Source organism: Mixophyes fleayi, chromosome 9 (assembly GCF_038048845.1).
Source record: "Mixophyes fleayi isolate aMixFle1 chromosome 9, aMixFle1.hap1, whole genome shotgun sequence".
Lineage (NCBI taxonomy): Eukaryota > Metazoa > Chordata > Amphibia > Anura > Limnodynastidae > Mixophyes > Mixophyes fleayi.
The window spans coordinates 45912813-45933793 of record NC_134410.1 but is presented as its reverse complement, the minus strand read 5'-3'; the positions used below and the strand labels follow the sequence as shown (position 1 = coordinate 45933793).

The following is a 20981-nucleotide window of genomic DNA, read 5'->3' as shown; positions in this document are numbered from 1 at the left end:
TACTACACAGTTGCGGGTGTTCTAGAGATTCTCTGGAGATTATCTCAACTAGTTATCTCTACAGCAATTTTGCTACTTTGTATTCACAGAGTGGTTCCTGGATTAGAGTGGTTAAAGAAGTTAGACATGCATGAAGTTATACTCTTGTTATAAGGTATTGAATGTTTTTTAGGTATATGCTATGTTTAGTTTTAGCACCACTATTACTTTTAAATTGTATTTAAATTTAAACAGACATGCATTGCTTTTGTTTTCGTTTTTTGTTTTTTTTGTTTTCTTTATACAAAGTCTAGGGAAAACAAATTTGTAAACCCAATTACTTACAATAAGTGAAAATCTCATTGAGGTTGTGATGATTTACTTTGTTCTTTTTATACAGTAGAGAAAATGTTGACTACAATCGGGGAACTAAAGACAATAATTGAGCAACTACATTACAGGGAACACAGACGTGTTGCTGTTCAGGGTATAATTGCTGCTTGTAGATTTGTGGAGAATGTTACAAGTGATACCCCTGAAGTAGAACATTTTCCAGAAACGGTATGTATTGAGTTGTCCATTTCAACCCCTTAGCTGAGCTAGAATACGTATTTGTAAAACTCTATTCTTATGTTGTGTTTTATTTTGATTATCTTTATAAATACTCCATTTGTCAGCAAACTTTTTTTTTTTAACCATACTGTATCCACATGGCTGAGCGTGAGACTTGCAGTGAGGAGACTTCTGATTGGCCAGACAATCCTCTGCAGTGTTACTATGAAGATACTGGCTTCTTGTTAAAGCCTTGCATAAAGGAGAGATATGTCTTATTATTTGCACCAAATGCCTCACCTAGTCCCCATGTCTTGCATGTTTTGTCCAGACTCTTAGATTGTAAACTCTTATGAGCAGGTCCTTCTCTGCCATATGTGCCAGAATTGTAAATTAGATTATGTCATTATTTGTAATCTGGCCAATTGCTTGTAGCAGACAATGATGTTATTTTGCAAATATGTCATTAAAAAGTGGTCAATTTAGAACTTCCCACAACAAGGTAACTTCGAATATCCATAATAATTTACAGTAGCTGGTGCATTTTTCCCTTGTAATGCAGAAGTGTTCCTACTATGCACTTAAGTAATAGCATCATGGGTATAGTAAGCATTGTGTCTGTAGAACTGATATAAAGAACTATTGCGTTCACATGTACAGCGTTTTCGTTTACATGGCTTTAAAAAAATACAAAAAATTAAAAAAGTTTTCATAGTTCAATCATTATATTACTGAAGAAAATATTTGTTTTTTTCTCTCCTTAGCATGAAAATATGGCCCCTGTGCCAACACCTTCTGAGCCACATTTTGGAAACCGAGAACCAGTCCCTCTGGAACTTGCTGTGAGTGGCCAGCAAAGAAACCATCCTGTAGTGACAGACCATTCTAGCAGCCTGTTACAGCGCAGTACAGAAGAGCTCACGCCTCTGGGTGAAACTAATAACTTGAGTCTGGTGAAGAGAAGGAAAAAACAACCTGAATCTGGAGTAAACCAGTAAGTGAGGCTCTGACACGGTTTACATCACTCTTTGGCTTCTCCCAGGGTTTCTGCAGATTTTGCACTTGTAATGATGATATAACATTTTACAGCAAAAATCTTTTTTACTTCTTTTTTTTTTTTTTTTGCCTGGGTAAAGATTGTGATAATTATTTAGCACCACATTACAGCTTGTGTAATTTCTGAAAATGACGATTTGTGTTTAAACAAGGAAACAAACACGGCTGCTTTTTATTTTTCTTCCTTTTTTCTTTTTTGTTTTGTTACTTGATCACATAAGAACAAAGATGCTATTCAAAGAGAAGACATCACTGGGAAAATATTTGGTGACTCAATTCCTGATTATTATATTAACTGCAGCAGCAAGTGTCGAGTAGGATAAGGATGGTACACGCGTCTCTAGTCATCAGTGGGTTTGTCCATGACTGTTGTGTTTAAGTTCTCTTGAGTAAGTTTGCAGCCCTATTTCCCATCACTTGTTAGTAGTTTGCCAAGTTCTCTAGGTCTAGTGTATGGGTGCACAACATACTGTGTAAATACTCAGATGGTCAGCGCTGTAAATTCACAACCTCATCAAGTCAAATCGGAAACTAATCTATGAATCCGTCTATAAACAATGTTTTATTACATAAACTATAAATCTTCATAAAAATCATATAAAAAGCCTTTTTCCATAAAGTACACCCACCAATAAAGTATGCACTATAGGCCTGATTCATGGACAAACCATGTTACAATGCAAGGGGTGCAAATTAGTTTATTTTGCACATAAATTAAATACTGGCTTTTTATTTCATCTAGCATACATATACATGATAGCTTTATTTTTACCCTGAAATTTATAGTTGATATAGGACATGCCCTACCCCAACTATAAACATGTCCCCACATTTTAATATTGCATCCCCCTCCAATGCAAGATGGTTTTGCCAATGTGCAAAGTTTTATTTATCCGGTTACATCCTATGCCACAAGGTTATTTCATGTGGCTTTTTGCTAATAACTCCTTTAGAAATACAAACTTCCTGATATCCAGAGGTCTTTTATAAAGATAAGTAAAGCTCACCGGTGTAAGGGTTCGTCAGTCTGTCTGTAGTGGAAGTCTGGTCAGATTGTGCAGTAGTCTCGAGATTTTGCTTGTAACCATGCACAGTAATCTTTCTCATTGACTCTTCTGCTGTTATTAAAGATGAAGGTCTCTGTTGTGACTCTTGTAAAGTGCAAAAATATCTTAGGTTATCTTTATAATGGCTTGACGCGTTTCGCCTATAGCGATTTTCTTTAGAAGCTGAATTCTTATGGTCAAAGTTGCTTGTTTTTCAACAGCTTCATTTTTATTAGTTTCAGTCATTAATTAAGCAAAAGCTATACTGTTGCTTTTTTGTTTTTCGTGTAGCAGACTGATCTGCACTTAGAATACAAAATACTTAAAATACAGAATATAGATACCTAACTATACAAAAACATACATTACAATAAACATTAATAGATCGGATCTCCAGTGAACAGGTTTCATTAAACATTGCTAAAGATGATATTAAACTTTAAGGTTTATAGATTAATTTCTGATTTGAATTGATGAGGTTGTGAATGCAGTGCTGACCATCTTAATATTTACACTGTGTGTTTGAGAGTCCGTAGCGATTTCACACTTGTTTCTTAAGTTAGTAGGATAAAAGAGCATTACAATAGGGTTTTTTTTTGGGGGGGTTTTTTTCTTTTAAAAGTGTACAACACTGCCTCTGTAAGAAGTTTGTTGGCTTGTAAGTGCTTTGAGAGCTGTTTCCAGCATCAACAAAGTTCAGGAAGAGTGCAGCTTGCCAGTCTCATGAGTGCAGCCTGCTTACCACTCCCTTTGGTGAGTACTTGTTTGGCAGCATTGTATGAGTCACGCCAGGACCAATTACTGGTTAAATGAGCTGCGTTCCCTTCATGCTGTGAACCATTGGTGTTCAGCATAGGGAATACACTGGAAATATTGAGCTTATTATTGGTAGTGATTGGTATATAAAGCAGGAACAGCGAGCAGTGGAGCAGCAGTAGCCAATGGGAGAGTGGAGAGTTCTTACAAAGTACTTACCTCCTTTTATGTTTGGTACCAGGTATTGTTCAGTTTTTTTCTAGCTGGTACCAGATGTGACTTCCACATAATAATATTTGTATCCTTTGTGCCAGATATGTCTCTTTGTTTTATTATCGCCAGATACACAAAGCAGAAACAATTCGGGCAGCTAATGTACACTAGGCTGTTCTTGCGACATCCTCTTAATTTTTGCACTGTCTGTCTCTATATTTTGGCCACCAGAACGAGAGTCACACATGATCACTATGTTAGAACCAATTAAACAGCACACACATATATATATATATATATATATATATAACAAGTGATACACAATTAATGGATCCACTGGAGTACCCAAGCCTTCCCTTCCGGACGAGACCATAAGTCCTTAAAACTATGGAGCAACAATAATATAATAATTTTCAAATTAACATGGCTCTTGTGATTCTCCCCAGAACTCACAGAAACAGCTTGTTTAATCTGCCCACCTATTGCTTTTTCCAGTTTCTTCAGCTCACACACACATACAACTCAATTTCAACATTGTGAGAGTTCTCACACAACAGACAGCGTTGGAATCATTATGTAGGCTTAAATCGAAACCAACACTGTTAATATCAACATTCTACTGCTCTCTATTTGCCCACGGTCAACTCGAAAAGGATGTTCACAAAATATGGTAGGCGGGGGATATGGGGAAGATCTTAGATAGACAAATGATCTAAGATGAATGAAAGAATTGCCAAGAGTTTGATCTGTGTAAGAATGAAAGAGAATGCCTACGAATTCTACCACAGATGCTACCTGGTCCACTCCTGGTTACACATAATCTACCAAACTCCAAAGAGTGTTGGTGGAATTGTGGCCGTGCAGACATTTTCCCCCACATTTGATGCCACTGCCCCCAAAATCATGAGTTTTGCCACAATATTCACAAACTTATTTGGACAATAATAGGAACAGTACCCCTCCAGAAACACACAGGTTCTCAACACTGTAAGATGCTCATTCGCCTCTGTTTGGAAAAAGACCGTTTCCCCTGCATTACGGCTGTTATTAATAGAGTACGGCAGATTAATGTACAAAATGGCCTCTAATGAGCCATTTCCAAAATGTAATCATATAATATTTTATTTATTTTTTTATTAAGTAAAAAAGTGACCGACAACCTTTTTCCCTGACAAGTCAATGAATATGAATTCATATTGCAAGAAATGTTTGTTCTTTCTCTTTCAGTAATGTGTCTACATTAGAAAACAGCCCTAGCGTGCAGCACTCAGCCCGTGATCTGGAAACTCACTCCCAGGAATCACAGTTTTCTGAAGGTAATTGGTCTTTATTGCAGCCTGCTTAACATTAGCCTAAGGTTCTGTGTAAAAAAAATAAATAAAAATTAAATAGGTTTACTTCAGAAGCAATATCATGTTATGATGATTAAAACAGTTTAAAGGGATTTTATAGTGAGAACTTGCTATCAGCATTTGGTGGACAATTCCGTTGCTCCAGTATTGGGGTAGAGAAGTCTGTTTTTTGGAGATAAGTTGATAACCTTAGCGTAAAGTTTCATGGACTAATATCTGTTAGGGCTTTCCAAAATGAATATTAAAAATAACAACCTGGAAACACTAGCGTTAAGAAGGATGAATACCCATAAGGTTTCAGAATCTAGGAAGGCTTTTTTTTTTGTTTTTATATTTTTTAAGCCCTAAATTTGAGCAAATGGAAAAAAGTACCTTAGAAAGTCAGCAAAGTGTTGTTTGCTGGGGATGAAAACAAGAATATCGGTGACAAGCATGGAGTGTGGCACAGCGCTGTGACTCACTCTGAACTAAAGCTGAGGAAGCAGTGGGCAGCATCACTATGGAAGGTATGAAGCATGCAGGACTTGCTCAAGTTAGTTTAAATTATTAATCACCCCATCTTCCCCATTGTCAGCCAATGAGTATGCGGATGTGTTTAAGTCCCTTAGTGCTCATTGCGGGTAGCTGGGGGGATGCTAAAGGAGTAACAGGATATCTCTCATTCATTAATTAGGTGCCCTCAAAATGTTGGCACTCCAGGGACCACCTGATTTCATCTAATTATAGCGCTGGCCCTGGTTATAAGTGCGTCCATAGAATATGAACTTCACTCACTATAGCAGGGAGAATCTAGTGGCCAACCTTCCAATCACCATTTCCAGATGTCATCAAGGGAATTTGTATCAAAGACTGGGCCTGAATATAATGGGAGGTGTCCTTAATGAGGGATGAGCCGTTTCTGATGTGATTGGCTAGGGGTCCTTTCTAAAAGCTTAAACAAAGCATACCTGTAAAAGCTGTTGCTTATTTTGATCCAGTATTAAAAGCTTCTTGTACAATTGATAAATCATTCTGTAAAAGTTCCTGCATCCTGACAGATGTTTGACACTCGATGTGGTGATTTTAACGTGATCACTAAGCTATCTTCATTTTAGATCCACTCCAAAGGCTTACCTGTGGTTTTAGTACACTTTTTTGTATATAAAGAAACTTGTATTTTGGTCATTTATGTCCATATTTTAGACTTTCTGACTGTGCTCGACACATGACTTCACCAAACCTCTATTTAAAAACATAAAATCTAATTTTGAGACCCTTAGATTTATTTACAATCTTCATCTGAGTCCTTGTGATATTTGATGGTTAGACTCCTGTTGGCTGCAGTTTCATGTTTCAGTTCTTTACTGAGCCAGTATAGTCCTTTTGCATAGAATATAATTAAATTTTGCACTCTAATTTTATTAAATAAATTTGGAGGAGTTGTGCTGGGGGAAAGTGGGGTTCCTGTGTCTCTCTTTCCCAAGTGCATCAGATTTGAATCAAAAGTTTAATGGTGTTTCCTAGTCCAGGTTAAAGCTTTTATCTAAGCTTTGCCTTGCTTTTAATGCCTTCTCACTTATTTGAGAACTCTAAATTTGTTAAATATGTTGTTGACTTTATTTGTTTAGAAGCCTCTCTGTGACTTTGTATGTCCGCAGTATAAGCTCTTTTTAAACTGTGCATTGTATCTAAATGTAATAAAATCATAAACTTTGACAGCATGAACAACCAAGTCTGCCCGTTTCTATACCATGTACTTTTCTTCTCCCTTATACCTATTGGGGAAGGGGGGGGGGGGGGGGGGGGGTTTGCTACAGCTTTGCTTTTGTCCCATGCATCTTTTTTGATTCTTGAACTGTTCTAGGGATCATCATCATCATCATCATCATCATCATCATTTATTTATATAGCGCCACTAATTCCGCAGCGCTGTACAGAGAACCCATTCACATCAGTCCCTGCCCCATTGGAGCTTACAGTCTAAATTCCCTAATATAGACACACACTCACACAGACAGACAGCAGACACTAGGGTCAATTTTTGATAGCAGCCAATTAACCAACCAGTATGTTTTTGAAGTGTGGGAGGAAACCGGAGCACCCGGAGGAAACCCACGCAAACACAGGGAGAACATACAAACTCCACACAGATAAGGCCATGGTTGGGAATTGAACTCATGACCCCAGCGCTGTGAGGCAGAAGAGCAAACCACTAGGCCACTGTGGTTAGCAATCGTTAATTCTATGAGAAGTGCTTCTATTGTGATCTTTTCCGGTTTCATATTTATTTACCATGATATGTGGACAATCTGATAATGGGCTTCGTGTTCTAGACAGCCTCCTGTGTTTAAATATTCTATCTTCCTTAATTCTGGTGACACACTCTTGACTTTTTTTTTACATTAACAGATCAAGACACTGGTAGTTATGTCTCTGAGAGCGATCAGAGTAAAAGAACGTCATGGCATGGATCATCATGGGAAAATGATCTGTGGTCCGAAGTTAAACACTCCATAACGGAACGCCTACATTATAACAAGATATTTCCAGAAAGCCTCCCCCAAAAGTTTGAGTACAACCAGAAGGAAATTCTGATGCAGAAATATAATCTTCACCCTGCCAAATTTATAAAATCAATGTATGCATGCAAAAGGAAAACCTATGATTCCAGTGCCAATGGTCTTGGTCACTATGAATTCACCATACTGGGTAATTAATCCCATGAACTGTGGAATAAGATTTAATTTCTCCTATCCTATATTTTCATTTGGACAAATCAGTATGATTTCTGAGTGTATTGTATGCAGATAACTCATAGAAATCGTTGTCTTTTACATTTTACTCTTATGATATCCTGTTTTATAAAATGCATTTTTTTTTTTTTTATATATGTCGGGAGATACAATGATTCAAAATAAAAAAAAAATATATATATATATATATATATATCTATCTATCTCTATATCAACAGACAGATATAAAATGGCGCTCACAACCACAACGTAGTCACAATAATGCAGTATCAAAAGTAGAAAAGTTCCAGATATGTAGAAAGCTCAAGTATGAGCGGCAGCCACGATGACCTGTAGCCAGATGGTTAGTCCGGAAATGGAGACACTGTAACAGAAGACAGGCAGGGCGCCTCAATGTGTATTATCACTTGTATAGTATAGATGAATGTAATATAATACGTACCATGAGGTATTAGTAGGTCGTCTAGTCAGAGAGGGAGAATCCTCATAGGTTGTTCCTCCCAGTGGATCAAATAACAAACAATGCAGAAAACAAAACACAGCATAGAGTAGTATTGTCAAGATGTGCAATCACACCACCTGTGAATATATACACCACCTATAGGGCTTCCTTAGCGTGAGCAAACAACTACGCCCAGGATAAAAACAATTGTAGTATACAGGACACCCGTGTGTTCCAACCATATAGATAAGGTAAAAACTGCGTACCAGATGGTCTCTCCAAAATAGCATGGAATTATTTCTTTAGAGGATCAATTGGGTACTCTCTCTCTCCCAGTAGGGTGCACAGGATCTCTGTTACTGGAACTTTAGGGAGGTGAGCAGAATGTATATAAAGATGTACTAAAAAATCCTCTCCAGCCTAACTCAAGTGCAACAAGTCAAATGTTCCTGCAGGATCTTGAAATATATAAAATAAACATTTGACTTGTTGCACTTGAGGAGGATTCGCCCTCTCTGACTAGACGACCTACTAATACCTCATGGTACGCATTATATTACATTCATCTATACTATACAAGTGATAATACACATTGAGGCGCCCTGCCTGTCTTCTGTTACTATATATATATATATATTATTTCTAAAAGAGAGCTTTACTCAATCTTTCTTTTTCCTGCTGTTCAAATAAATTATTTGGTTCAGGAGATCAAGCAGGGAGGAGGATGTGTACCTAGAGCGTTCACAAATTCTACTGAATGATTAAGATGTATAAACAGAATCTTTTTGACATCAGCGCACCATATCAATCTGCTTTAGTTTAAAAATATTGGTTAAAGAATTGTATTCCTAAAGAAAAAAAATTGTCTGACTGCATCTTTCACCAAATTCTTACTCTTGCCCGAACTGACATTATGTGGCAGAGATGTCTCCTAATTCAATTTAAGGTCTGTTCACACATGCCCATGAGTCACATCTGAGCCCCATTTCTGATCTGTTGCATTTGAGAACTGTTTATCCATGTGAAAACTTGTGGCAGATATACACAAGCATGTATGAAATGGACTGCAAAAGCTTTCATGGTTTATATATCCACCATCTGTTTCATGCAGTTAGCTCACATAGCGGAATGTATTCTCACAAATACATGCGTGTGAACGGATCATGAAGTTTGTAGTGATAAATAGATCATACTATCCTCTAATACCTATGAGCAGAAGTATTTTGGTGTAATGCTAATTGACTGTATATTTTTTTTTTAACAGGTATAAATCAAAATTTAGCAATAGATGTGACGCTGCCTGTGATTGATCACTTCAGTCTGTTTGGCATGAATAGTCTTCCCATCCATCTCCAATCTCCTGGATCAAGTAGGAATGTTGAAAATAGGGACCACCCTTGGGTTTCTCTTCGGGGTAAGGGAGAAGAATGATAAAATGTTACTGTTATGGATTTTTTTTTTTTTTTAATATTCAACAATTAGTGCATTGTGTCTTTGTGAACTGTTGTTGTGCATACCAGTTTGTGGTTCGCTCCGATACCTGCTGTAAAGTAGTCATGTGGCTAAGTGAGGATTAGAATGCAGGGATGACACATGCGCAGTCAACATTATTCAATATCTGATTGAATAGGCACTAGTGATAAACAAATATTAAGTTGTAGTGACCTCTTCCTTATTTATAGATAAAATACATTTTAATAGTGAGCTTGACCCTTGGCAGGTGTCTGATTTTGTATTAGAGAACTTCATATAATGCCACTATTGCTTCCTTATGCAGTGGCAGTAGCTGAGGACACAATAAATGTGATGGCTACCATTGGAGAAAAATGTAGAGCGGGTTATACTTGCATATATAACCTGTTGAAAACATCCATGTTATGAAAATTATAGCAGAGCTGTTTAGAGTGTATGGTCACATGTGAGAATTGTACTCAAAGAGGTAAATATATCAAGCTGCAGGTTTGAAAATTGGAGATGTTGCCTATAGCAACCAATCAGATTCTAGTTATTTAGTACATTCTACAAAATGAAAGCTATAATCTGGTTGCTATAGACAACATCTCCAATTTTCAAACCTGCCAGAAACTCGCAGCTTGATACTTACCCCCAACACTTATTTCTTAAACTTAGTAATTAATGAAAATTCAGGTGTGATTGTGGACATGTCCGAATGAGAATTTGTATATATTGGGCCTGATTCATTAAGGAAAGTAAGGCAAAAAAAGTTTTCTCTTGGAAATAACCATGTTACAATGCAGAGGGTACATATTAGTTTGTAGGGTTTTTTTTTTTTTGGGGGGGGGTTGCACATAAGTTAAATGCTGGCTGTTTTTTCATGTAGGACATGCCCTACACCAGTTATAAATCTGTCCCCAATTTTTAAATGTACCTCCCCCTCCAATGCAACATGGTTTTGCCATGTTGAAAAGTTACTCATTTTATTTTGCTTTACTTTCCTAAATGAATCGGGCCCATTGTGTTTTTCTCCATCTGTGCATTATTGAACAGTTGCTGCATATATTCTATTTTAGATGAGCTTGTGAAATACGCGGAAGCACGGGACAGGCTGCATGTTATCTGTATCTTGGACATTTGTCACCTTGGTGAAAGCAACGTGGAAGTTTGTTTGAACAAAGTTTACCATCCTGTTCTGGACAATGCCGCAGTTGCCTAAAATATCTTCATTACCATATACATGGTACCAATTATTATCGTGTACTGTATTTCCTACAATGTTTACATTTTGTTTTTGTTTGCTAAAAATGTGCATGTACATTTTTCATGGCTGCCTGTTACCTACACCCCACTGTGCGTTAAACATATATCTTAACGGACAACATAACCAAATATGTTACATTTATTGTGTGTTAAAGCACTATAGTTTCTTTTGTATTCAGTTTTTTTGTTGTTTTTTCTTTTAATATATGCCAGCGTGAAGTTGATCATCTTCTAGGCAGCTATGAATATTCAGTATTGGTGTGTATAAATCACATGCATTAGCAAGGGCATGCTCAGGGTGCTCTTGAGAAAAATCCTGTGACATCATCAAACTGCCAGCTTTCAGCACATTGACTCTAAATGATCACATGGGATCAGTGCCTCAGGAACGGATATCTACAGCAATAACTAATTGCTGCGTTTATAGCACAGTGAGGGAGGGGCCCAGTTTTATAGCTGATATTCACAAGATGGGTATGGCTATAATAACTTTACAGTGCAATTAGGCTTTTATATTGTTACATTTTCCTAAACTGACTAAATGTAAATGTCCTGCTTGCCAGTCCCCAAGAATGTATGGTCTTAGGCTGACTTTAAATATAGGAGAAGCAGTGTATTTAGATTGGACACATACATTACTTTAAATGTACACTCTCTAGATAGCACTGACTCTCGTCCTATTTTAGCATTATTTTAGAGAGTGATATTGTGCAGTAGAAGGGAGTGATTTTTAGTTTTTAATGCATTACTATTTTCTGTCTTATGCACTTTGAAATTATACATTTTTGAAGGAAGACCAAACTTTATGAAACCTTTTTTTTTTTTATTTGAAAGTAGAGTTAATTTTTATCAGTAAGTGAATAGTTTTTAAGTAACTTAATGTAAAAAATAGTGTTTTATTTAAAATGAATTTGTAAGTGTATGGAATGAAGTAGGTTTCTCAGAGATTGCACATTGGGTTTATTTTCCTCTGGTGACCAAAGATTCCACTGTGACCTTTTTTTTTTTAATTTATGAAATTTGAGTTTAGAGTTTACTGTTAGTCGAATTGTTTTTTATTGCAGTAAGCTTATTCTCATATTTGGATCTTGTCAGTATTACATCGAAAATGGACATGTGAATATATTATGATGCTTGCACTTTCCATTGTACATGCAGTGCATATACTACGTTAAGGGCTTGTTCACATCTTCTGCATTTTCTCACATATTCAAAGCATACAAAATAAAGAAAATGATATCCTGTTTTACCAGTGCCACATTTACACTGATGTTCAGTCATGTTGCTGTGCGTTTTTCAGAATGTTCCACTTATTATCTAGTATAACACTCGTATACAGTAGATCAGTGGTTCCTAAACTGTGTGCCTAGGCTCCCTCGGGTGCCTCTGCCAGGGCCAGTGGCAAGCAAGGCGGGGGACTACTTGGTAATTATTTTGGCTTAGGAGTGCCTTAAAAAGAATTATGGAGGCCCTAAGGGTGCCTTGAACTAAAAAAAGTTTGGAATCCACTGCAGTAGATGATAAATGCAAAGGTGTTAATCGTCCCTTCGCTTCTTTTTAAATATTTATTGTTTTTATGTCTGTCTGTTGGACACTAATTTAAAATAATGTATGGTTTAGAATTTCTTATTAATGACTATTTCTACTAATGGAAGAGACTAGTTAATGTGTTGTCAAATGGCACAATTTGATGCACTGTATATAGTTAAAGTGTGGTACTTTGAATCTCTACTATTTGTATACCTTTTTTAATGATTTTTAAACATTCCTTCAAAATGTATGTTACCTGTTTTTCAGAAAAATAATTTTAATAAAATGCTTTTTCTTAATTTTTTTTTAAATTGCGCTTCATATACTACGTATGAATTATTGTAAATAAACTATTGCACAAATTAAATTACAAGCATGCTTTTATATCCGCAATCCATTCTTCTAATTTTTCAAGAGGGAAAACTACATGAGGCAGCCAAACATAGAACAAGACAAGGTAGTTTACATAAGGCAAGTCTGCTTCAACATGCCTGAGAGGTTGGGGAAAAAGAGGTTTCTGAAATGTACTGGAATAGCTACAACCAATTTTTCATTGGTGTTCTCCCAATAACGTAACGGTGAGGAGTCCAAACTGTCAAGTACCACACTCTGCTTGATTGTATGAATTGGCTTCCATATCAACCAGAGCTTACATTCTCATTTATCAATATCATGAGTTTGTTATGCACCATGGCAAGTGGGGGATATAGGGCACTTTATAGCAATAACCCAATTTGGCAGCTTTTTCATATGTACAGGAGAACCCTATTTGTGGGAGATTATATGCCCCTAAACTGCTCTTTTGAAAAGGTGGATCAAAGAAACTGAAACAAGGTTAGCAGGTTGCACAGTTACTTTTTCATTTTGCACTTCAATTTGTGCTGGATGGTCCATCAAAGTGGTCTGTGCAAAACAAAGGTGTTTTATGGTACACTTCGTGGGCTACAATTTATATTGTTTCACCTGTCAGGGTTAAAGTGCATTTAATAGACCTGTGTTGTACGCCTGATATTAATGCACTTGTGGTAAGATGCCTATGAGAGGACTGCACTGACATGTGTTAATGCATTAGAAATGGATAATTTTCTAAGTTGTGTCCCATTACAGTAACTGCTTTTTGACAGTACCTAAGGAGAATTTTGGGTGACCGAGAGGGTGGCGTGTGATTGGTTGTAAGGCACAGCAAGTAACTATGTGCTGTCTTCTCTGGCTTAGAATGAATCAGCCCTACCTTTCTAATTCCTCTCCAGCTTATCGCTCTCAAAATCATTTACAGCTTTTAAAGCAAGACAATTATACCATGGCTTTAACATATATGATATTGGAAAAGACTGAGTACCTGATCTTTTAATATATAAATGACATGCAAGTATCCTATGCTCAATATTTCAGCGTTCATAAATATTTGCTCAAGTTCCTTAAATAAACACCATGTACATCAATTGAACATCAAAGGTATCACAGTCCATAGTAACTGCTGGTGGCTCATGGTACAGATGTTAATTTGCAATTCATTTTGATGTGTTTAATGTCTTGCAAGGATTAAAAGAAATTTGTTATCAACATATTTCAAAGCAGTTTGTTTATACAGTGAAAATGCTGCCCAGATATCTAGTAATAACCATTGCAATTTAAACCAACTTTGGATTTCTGTGCATTAAATAAAAGTAAAACTGTACTGGCATAAGCCAGTGTTGCTGAGTAGTATTTTAATACTGCACAACATGCTTTTATTATCGGTTTAACTTTTGTTTATAATGTGTTTATTAAAATAGTGGAAAATTAAACTTTCATGAAATAATTGTGAAAGTTCATTTTATAATATTCCTGTTATACAGTGGTCCTGAAAAAATGCAATTGAGAGGTCAACTTCTCTGGCTTCCTCATAGCAAAAATGCAGGCAGCGATGATGGTTGTATGTTTTTTTTGTGTTTAATCTGTATATTTGTTAAAGCATCGGCGGACAAAACTCCTAAATGATAAATGGCTTTATTTTTCAACTTGAGGGGTCATGTAAGACTATGCAAACGTAGAATCCCACAGTGTTTTGTGATGTCCTGTTCGTATTTTCTTGCAAAAGCAACCATTTCTTGTGAGGAAGTGCTTAGGTTCTCAGGCCAAATGGTGGTGTCTGCAGGGTTGCAAACATTTGCACCTGCTGATGGGAGGAGCTGGGTTTGTTCCTTGCTGAGAGTATAAGGTACATAAGTGCATCTACTTTTCCACCAAAATACAAAACTGTCTTGTGGAACAAGATTTTTTTTAAATGAGACACACACACAAATTGACTTGATATTTTCGGTGGTACCCGTTATATAGACCAGTGTTTGCTAACCTGTGACACTCCAGGTGTTGTGAAACTACAAGTCCCAGCATACCCTTTCAGCAATAAGCTGCTATATATTGGCAAAGCATGCTGGGACTTGTAGTTTCACAACTCCTGGAGTGTCACAGGTTAGCCAACACGGATATAGACAGACAAAATCTGAGTAGTAGAACTGCGACAATGATTAAATACAGACTTGCATTTGAGCAGCAATGGCAGGACCTGACAACTCTACCATTCAATCTAAGGGTTAAGGATAGGCGCCGGGTGCTGCCATTGCCACTTTAAATTTATAAATGTCCATGTAGCTCTATTTTCTGACGTACAACTCAAGTGCTGGCATGCAGTATCTTCGCAATTTCTACCAGTCTGCATGGAGACTTGTTGGAAATGTCCTTTGTGTGTTTTAATGCAAGTCTTTAATTATTGTCGCCGTTCTACTAATTGGAATTTGTTTGTGTGTATAGTCAGGTTGGGTACTTTATTCCGACAATGAATATATAAACTGCTTTCCAACATGCAATCCAACTATTTGGATGACATTACTTTTGACCTTAGATTTGAGACTGCACCTAATGCGGTAGACTGCTTGGAATTATCTGGTAAGACACAGCACGTCTCTAATCAATGAATTTGTTTACTAACAAGTTTTTTTTCTACCTAATTATTCTTAGCCAAGCTCACTTTCATTTGTTTTGGTTAAGAATCTGTATAGCATAACTGCACTGATATTATGTTTTATCTGTGTTATGTTTTTGACAAATCAGTCATTGTAGTATTACGTGTGTGTTTTGGAATTATATTCCATTTGCCCTTCCACCTACACCTTTTTTTCATCTGGGAGACAGCATTTTTCCTGTTGAAAGCGCTGTGTTTAAAAAGCAATTGAATAGCTTTTAACGCGGCTGCCTCTCTCACACCCTATACTTTCAATAGACCTTCTACTGGAGCGCAAGAGGACCGTTTCATGAAAAAAAAAAAAAAAAGCCTTAAAAATTAAATTGAATCGCGGGTAAAGTTAACCAGCTCGAAAATTATAAACAGCGTTAAAATTACTTAACACGGTCAAAAAATAAAACTCGCTGACAATTGAATACCCCCCTATGAGTATAGTTCTCCATGCCTTATTCCTTTCCTGCTCAAAGCGCCATAACCACTAATATTTACGTATAATATTTTGTGTGGATTGAATTCACAGTTGGTATAATAAAATAATAGCCTAAAGACAACACCATGTCTATAGGGGCAAAATATTTAAAATTAAAATTGTTTTATTTTTTAAATGGGGACAGACTTCTTTTTACTGCCTAAGGAAGCTTCAGTACCCAGGTTTAAAAGTGGTTTGCTAGAATGAAGCCAAAGTCCGATGCAGATTGTATAAATATATAAACGAACAGCAGGTAACACTTTTTAATATCGATGTACCAGACAATCAAACTATATGGTCGGGAAGAAGATTTAGATATAGATTTTCTTGTTGGCTTCCTACGGTGTTTGTGATAATGATTAACTACGGGATACGTTTTTGTTTATTGTAGGACTTTTTATTTCTAAGTCTACAGAAGAATCCATAAACAATATAACACAGCTAGGAGCCCATTTGTTGTATTTATCTAAGAAAAATATTTGTATTTTATTTGAAACAAAATACACATTAGTTATATTCGTATAAACTCATATGAATTGCATATCAAGGGATTCTGCGTAGATTTCTTTATTATGTTTTTCCAGTTAATGTGTGTTCTGTTTCACCAATATTAAAATAAGTCACCAGCAATGTTGAATGTTGCTATGTACCCTATGCAAAATAAGATTGCTGTAGAAACCATTCTGCAGTCACATTGAACGAATATACAGCTTGCTCACACTACTGATGTCAAGATTACTCACTATTTGTCCTGTTGAAGTCAGATAATTGGATATAGTCATTTCAAATCAATATCTAACCATCCGATTGTATTTGTCCGAAATTATGCGAATAGCACAAAACGGCGTGGAGGAGCTAAATCACCCGCAACAAGTGGCAAACCCTCATACACGCATTCACACGAACATATACATTTGTAATTGGCTCAAATTAAAGGTAGTTGCAACACATAGTTATTTATAATGAAATGTAGTAGAGTTTATGGTGAAATATTATGTTATACACACGTTAGTGAGATCTAAGGTTCAGGTCACAGGAAACATATCGTGTCTGGTATCATTCTAATCTCCTATTTATCCGCAGATGTCTGGTTCAATCGCCAAAAGGATCGCACCTTGCGTATGCTAGTTATGGATTATTGGGAATAAATGATCATGTATGGTATTGTCTGTGTAATGCTAATAGACCAGTTTGAACTAGTTCTTGGCGGGAAGATTAGTGTGCATTTTCTGGAGAGCTAAGCCCACCCTTGGATGGCATCGTTTGAACTGGCCAATGTCCTGCATTACACTGGACCTTCCTGAAGCCTGAACCTATGGGAACATACCAAATCATCTGTAATGTTTTCACTGTATCACTGACTGTATATAAGCAGGAGCTTTGGGACCAGTATTCAGTCACTTTGACCACAGATTGAATGCTGTTTACTGGATCCAGGGCGCCTGCTAAGTAACGGCTTTACTTCTTTTATTTGGATTTTTACTCTGCTACTTTTTGCTATTAAATCACATTGTGCTTTGGAACCACATCACTGGAAGTGGACAATTGTTATTGGATAGTGACAAAACGCTCATAACAGTCCTATGCTAATTTATTTTGTATTCTATAGACAACACTTTAAAACCTTTGCTAGCTGATTATATATCGGTAGTGTTCAGAAGATCAGATAATCTACAAAATAAATTTGCTCCAAGAATTTTTTTTTTTTTCAAATAAAGATAAACATTGTTTATTAGATCAGTCTTTATATGTAAGACCATTAAGGTTACCCAATAAACCTAAAGGGGTTTGTCTTCCTCCAGGTGTGGAAAAGATAGGTGCGTCATGTGTAGCTTTGACAAACATAGATGTAAAGTTTCACTCCCATATTACTCAAGATTAATATCTAATGTAAGGTTGTATTAATTGCTAGTTGTCTTATGAGTTCTATTTGATTATGTAAATGTGGAGTACAATATATTTGGCCCACAACTTGTACCTTGAAACATAGGCTCGACATTCTAAAAAGTTAAGCTTGTACTTTCAGCAATATACAAGGCCTCCCAGTTAGAGGAATTGACACCTTAAAGTCACACAGAGAAGTGGGGAAATATTTAGGCTTCTCTGTGGATTTTTGTTTTAAGATCAAGTAAATCATGATTGAATTAAATAACTTTTTTTTTTTTTCTTCCTTTTATTCTGCAATATTGTTTTATTTTTTTCATCTAAACTATTTTTTTTAAAATCTTGATTCTGTGATGTGATGAGAGCAGGGTGCCAGGCAGATTGGTTAAAATAAAGGTAGTGTCTTGGTATCTCCTCTCTCTAGCCTCTGCAAAATAACTTTTTTATGTTAAAAAATGTTTGCTATTGGCTACAGAAGTGTCTGATCTGAGCTCCTGACATATCCCTGCATATTGCACTAACCGGAGCTCCTTTCTTTAAAATTAATCAGTGATGCTGCCACCCGACGTCTCTCCCTCTCCTGCATCCATCGCCTGCTTTGAGCTGAGACTGCAATGGCAGATGGTGTACATTGGCCCTTTTTACATAGGATGACAGGTGAGCTGCTCCTTAACATTTTGAGATGGTTACACAGGCCAGCTATATCTTTTAGGCTCTGGCAATTACTCCGGAAGTGTGGCCTGATTTAATGATCTGGCCTGCAACTCTCCACATATAGTTGCCCCTGGGTGAAGCAGCAAATGGAGACTCCTACCTTATATTCCCTCTGCCTGTTGTTGGACACTGTTCCTGAGTACTATTGTCCAGGTGCCCCTAAGATCAGTTTCTATTGTGTTTGGCTTTCTGTGCACTAGTGCATACTGTGTAATGCTACATATTCATCAGACTTGGAAGTGACTTTGTAGCACCCTATGCCTCCAAAGGTACTGTGCTGAAACACCTCAGTCAGGTTAAGACTTCTCTATGTGATGTTGACCTAAGTATGCCTATTTTGATTGGGGCTCTGACCACTCCCTGACAAGCTCTACATCTCGTGCTCTGTCACATGTATATTGCCTAATTGTGCTGAAGGAACCGGAGACAGTCCTCTTTTTTCCTTAACCTTTTGGACTTGTGTTCCTCCAGGGTCACTTGTTTCCAAGTAGCAAGCCTCCATTCAGATCGGCTCCACCGGTATATTTCTTCGGCTTTGCGGCTGCCACCACAATGTCTGGAGCTACAAAGTCCCCAAACTCTGCTTAATCTCTGAACCCCATGAAGGTTTCTCCCACACCTGTGCTCAAACTAGCATTTCCTTCTCCCATCGATGTCTTTTCTCCTCAAGAAATAGATAGGCCTGTTGCACTCTAGTTCTATCCAAATTCTAATAACTTCTTTAAAAATGGACATTACTTCTGAATTCTGATCGACGGTTAAATAAATTAAATTGGAGGTGGCGAAGTAGGGTGCCCACACAGATTATATTGAAACTAAAATGGAAGAACTTGTCTCTTAGCATAATGATTTGGTCTCTGCCCACGACGCTCTCCAGGAGGACATTTCAGCTATCAAGGAGAAACTTACAGATTTGGAGGACAGGTCCAGGCACAACAACATTAAATTAAATTAAAGGGACATTCCTGACACTGTCTCCAATGCTGATCATTAGTTGATGCACATGGAAGTAATTTACTGAACAAGGAGGTTGCAAACCCACACAGATCTTCTCATTGACTGGATCCATAGATTGCTGAAATCCAGTGCGACTCTGGCTTCTTCCACAAAGGATATCCTCATTTGACTCTACTTCTTTCATATAAAGGAGCAAATTCTTACAGTGGCACTGCCCTCAGCCTCAACTCAAGTTCTTCTGAATGGTCTCCAATTCTCTTTTTTGTTCCATTACTACCAACATTAAGGCCAACATTCCATATAAATGGGGCTTTCAGATTTGCCGTAACCACCAAAATGGTGTCCACAGTTTTGTCTCCTCCCTTATCTTTTCTTTATTGCAGGACTGGAGCACCTCTGTGGACGCTAATTGCCCTGCTGTCCCCAAACCAATTCAGAAAGATTGGGTATCGGTTGATTCATGACTGTTCGACTACTGTCTCACTTATGGACCTTTAACTGTTGATATGTCTCCTTCTGCCAATAACCTTTTCTCTTTCAGAGTCCTGTGGGATCAGCTGGCCCTATGTTTAGATCCACTTTGGTCAAGATGTGTGAGTTGGCTCTATTGTTAGAAGTATCCTTAAGACTTCATCTGCTTTGCTGTTATGTACCTTCCCTGTCACTGCTTTGTTCTTTGCGCTTCTGTATGATACCAGTAGCACTGTATATAGTATTGTTTTGATATTCAGTTATAATGTTGGCACATACTAATCTGCCAGTTATACTGATTTCAGAGTTATTAATGCTGGTCACCTTGCTCACATTTTGTATACTGTTGGTTATTATTAAAGTTCTCGGTATTCATTGATTCTAGTTTCTATATGTATTTTTATGTAGGCTGTAGGGGAGGCCAGGCCCGGCCTCCGTCCCCTCTTACTAACCACTTTTTTGCTATACTCTCCTTGTAGCAAAATCTCTCATTTCCTGACACTATTTCTGTTTTCTCCCCTGGTTCCCCTTTCCCTTTTTTCTCCTTGATTGCCTCTCCCCCACCCGATATAAGGTGTCCCAACATCACCTGTTGACCCTTGCACATCTTCCGTTCTCTTCCAAATCCTTGTGTAGTATGACCTATATGATGCCTTAAGAGTGTAACATCCTGCTGTTCGGGATTATACCTTCTTTTCCCATGTCCACAGCTCGTACTCCCCCATTGATATGCTTTTGACAAACAAGTGGTCCTTGCAAAATATTTGTTCCATTGACATACTTCGTATTGCCTGGTCTAATAACCATTCCCTTCTTTTGTAGAGGTGGAAGGTCTTTTCTAATTCCTGCCCTGGTCCACAGAGACTGGTGGCTTCTGTATTGTTAGACCCCGAGGGTATTCAAATGATGTCTGATGTCTTGCATGCAAACTAGCAAGCAAGAAAATAGAAATTCTAATCCGTTCAAGGGATTGAACTATCCTCATTTAGATATATGACAAAAACCCAATAAATGGTATAACCTGAGGGGGTGCTTTGCAAACTAGCAAACCCGAAGACACATCTGTGCCTAACTACTGGTGCGCTTTTGCACTTTGAAGGCTGTGG

General features: G+C 37.3%; 1 protein-coding gene across 1 annotated transcript in view; it reads left to right on the top strand.

Moving 5' to 3' along the window:
- The window catches only part of RADX (RPA1 related single stranded DNA binding protein, X-linked), a 44703-nt gene extending 30764 nt beyond the window's left edge, over nt 1-13939 (top strand). Inside the window, exons 9-14 of the mRNA XM_075184267.1 lie at nt 380-540; nt 1296-1525; nt 4830-4918; nt 7343-7642; nt 9393-9542; nt 10660-13939. Of these exons, the coding sequence (XP_075040368.1) occupies nt 380-540; nt 1296-1525; nt 4830-4918; nt 7343-7642; nt 9393-9542; nt 10660-10802 (1073 nt within the window). The 3' untranslated portion in view covers nt 10803-13939. The remainder of the gene's footprint in view (nt 1-379; nt 541-1295; nt 1526-4829; nt 4919-7342; nt 7643-9392; nt 9543-10659) is intronic.
- The last annotated feature ends 7042 nt before the right edge of the window (nt 13940-20981 follow it).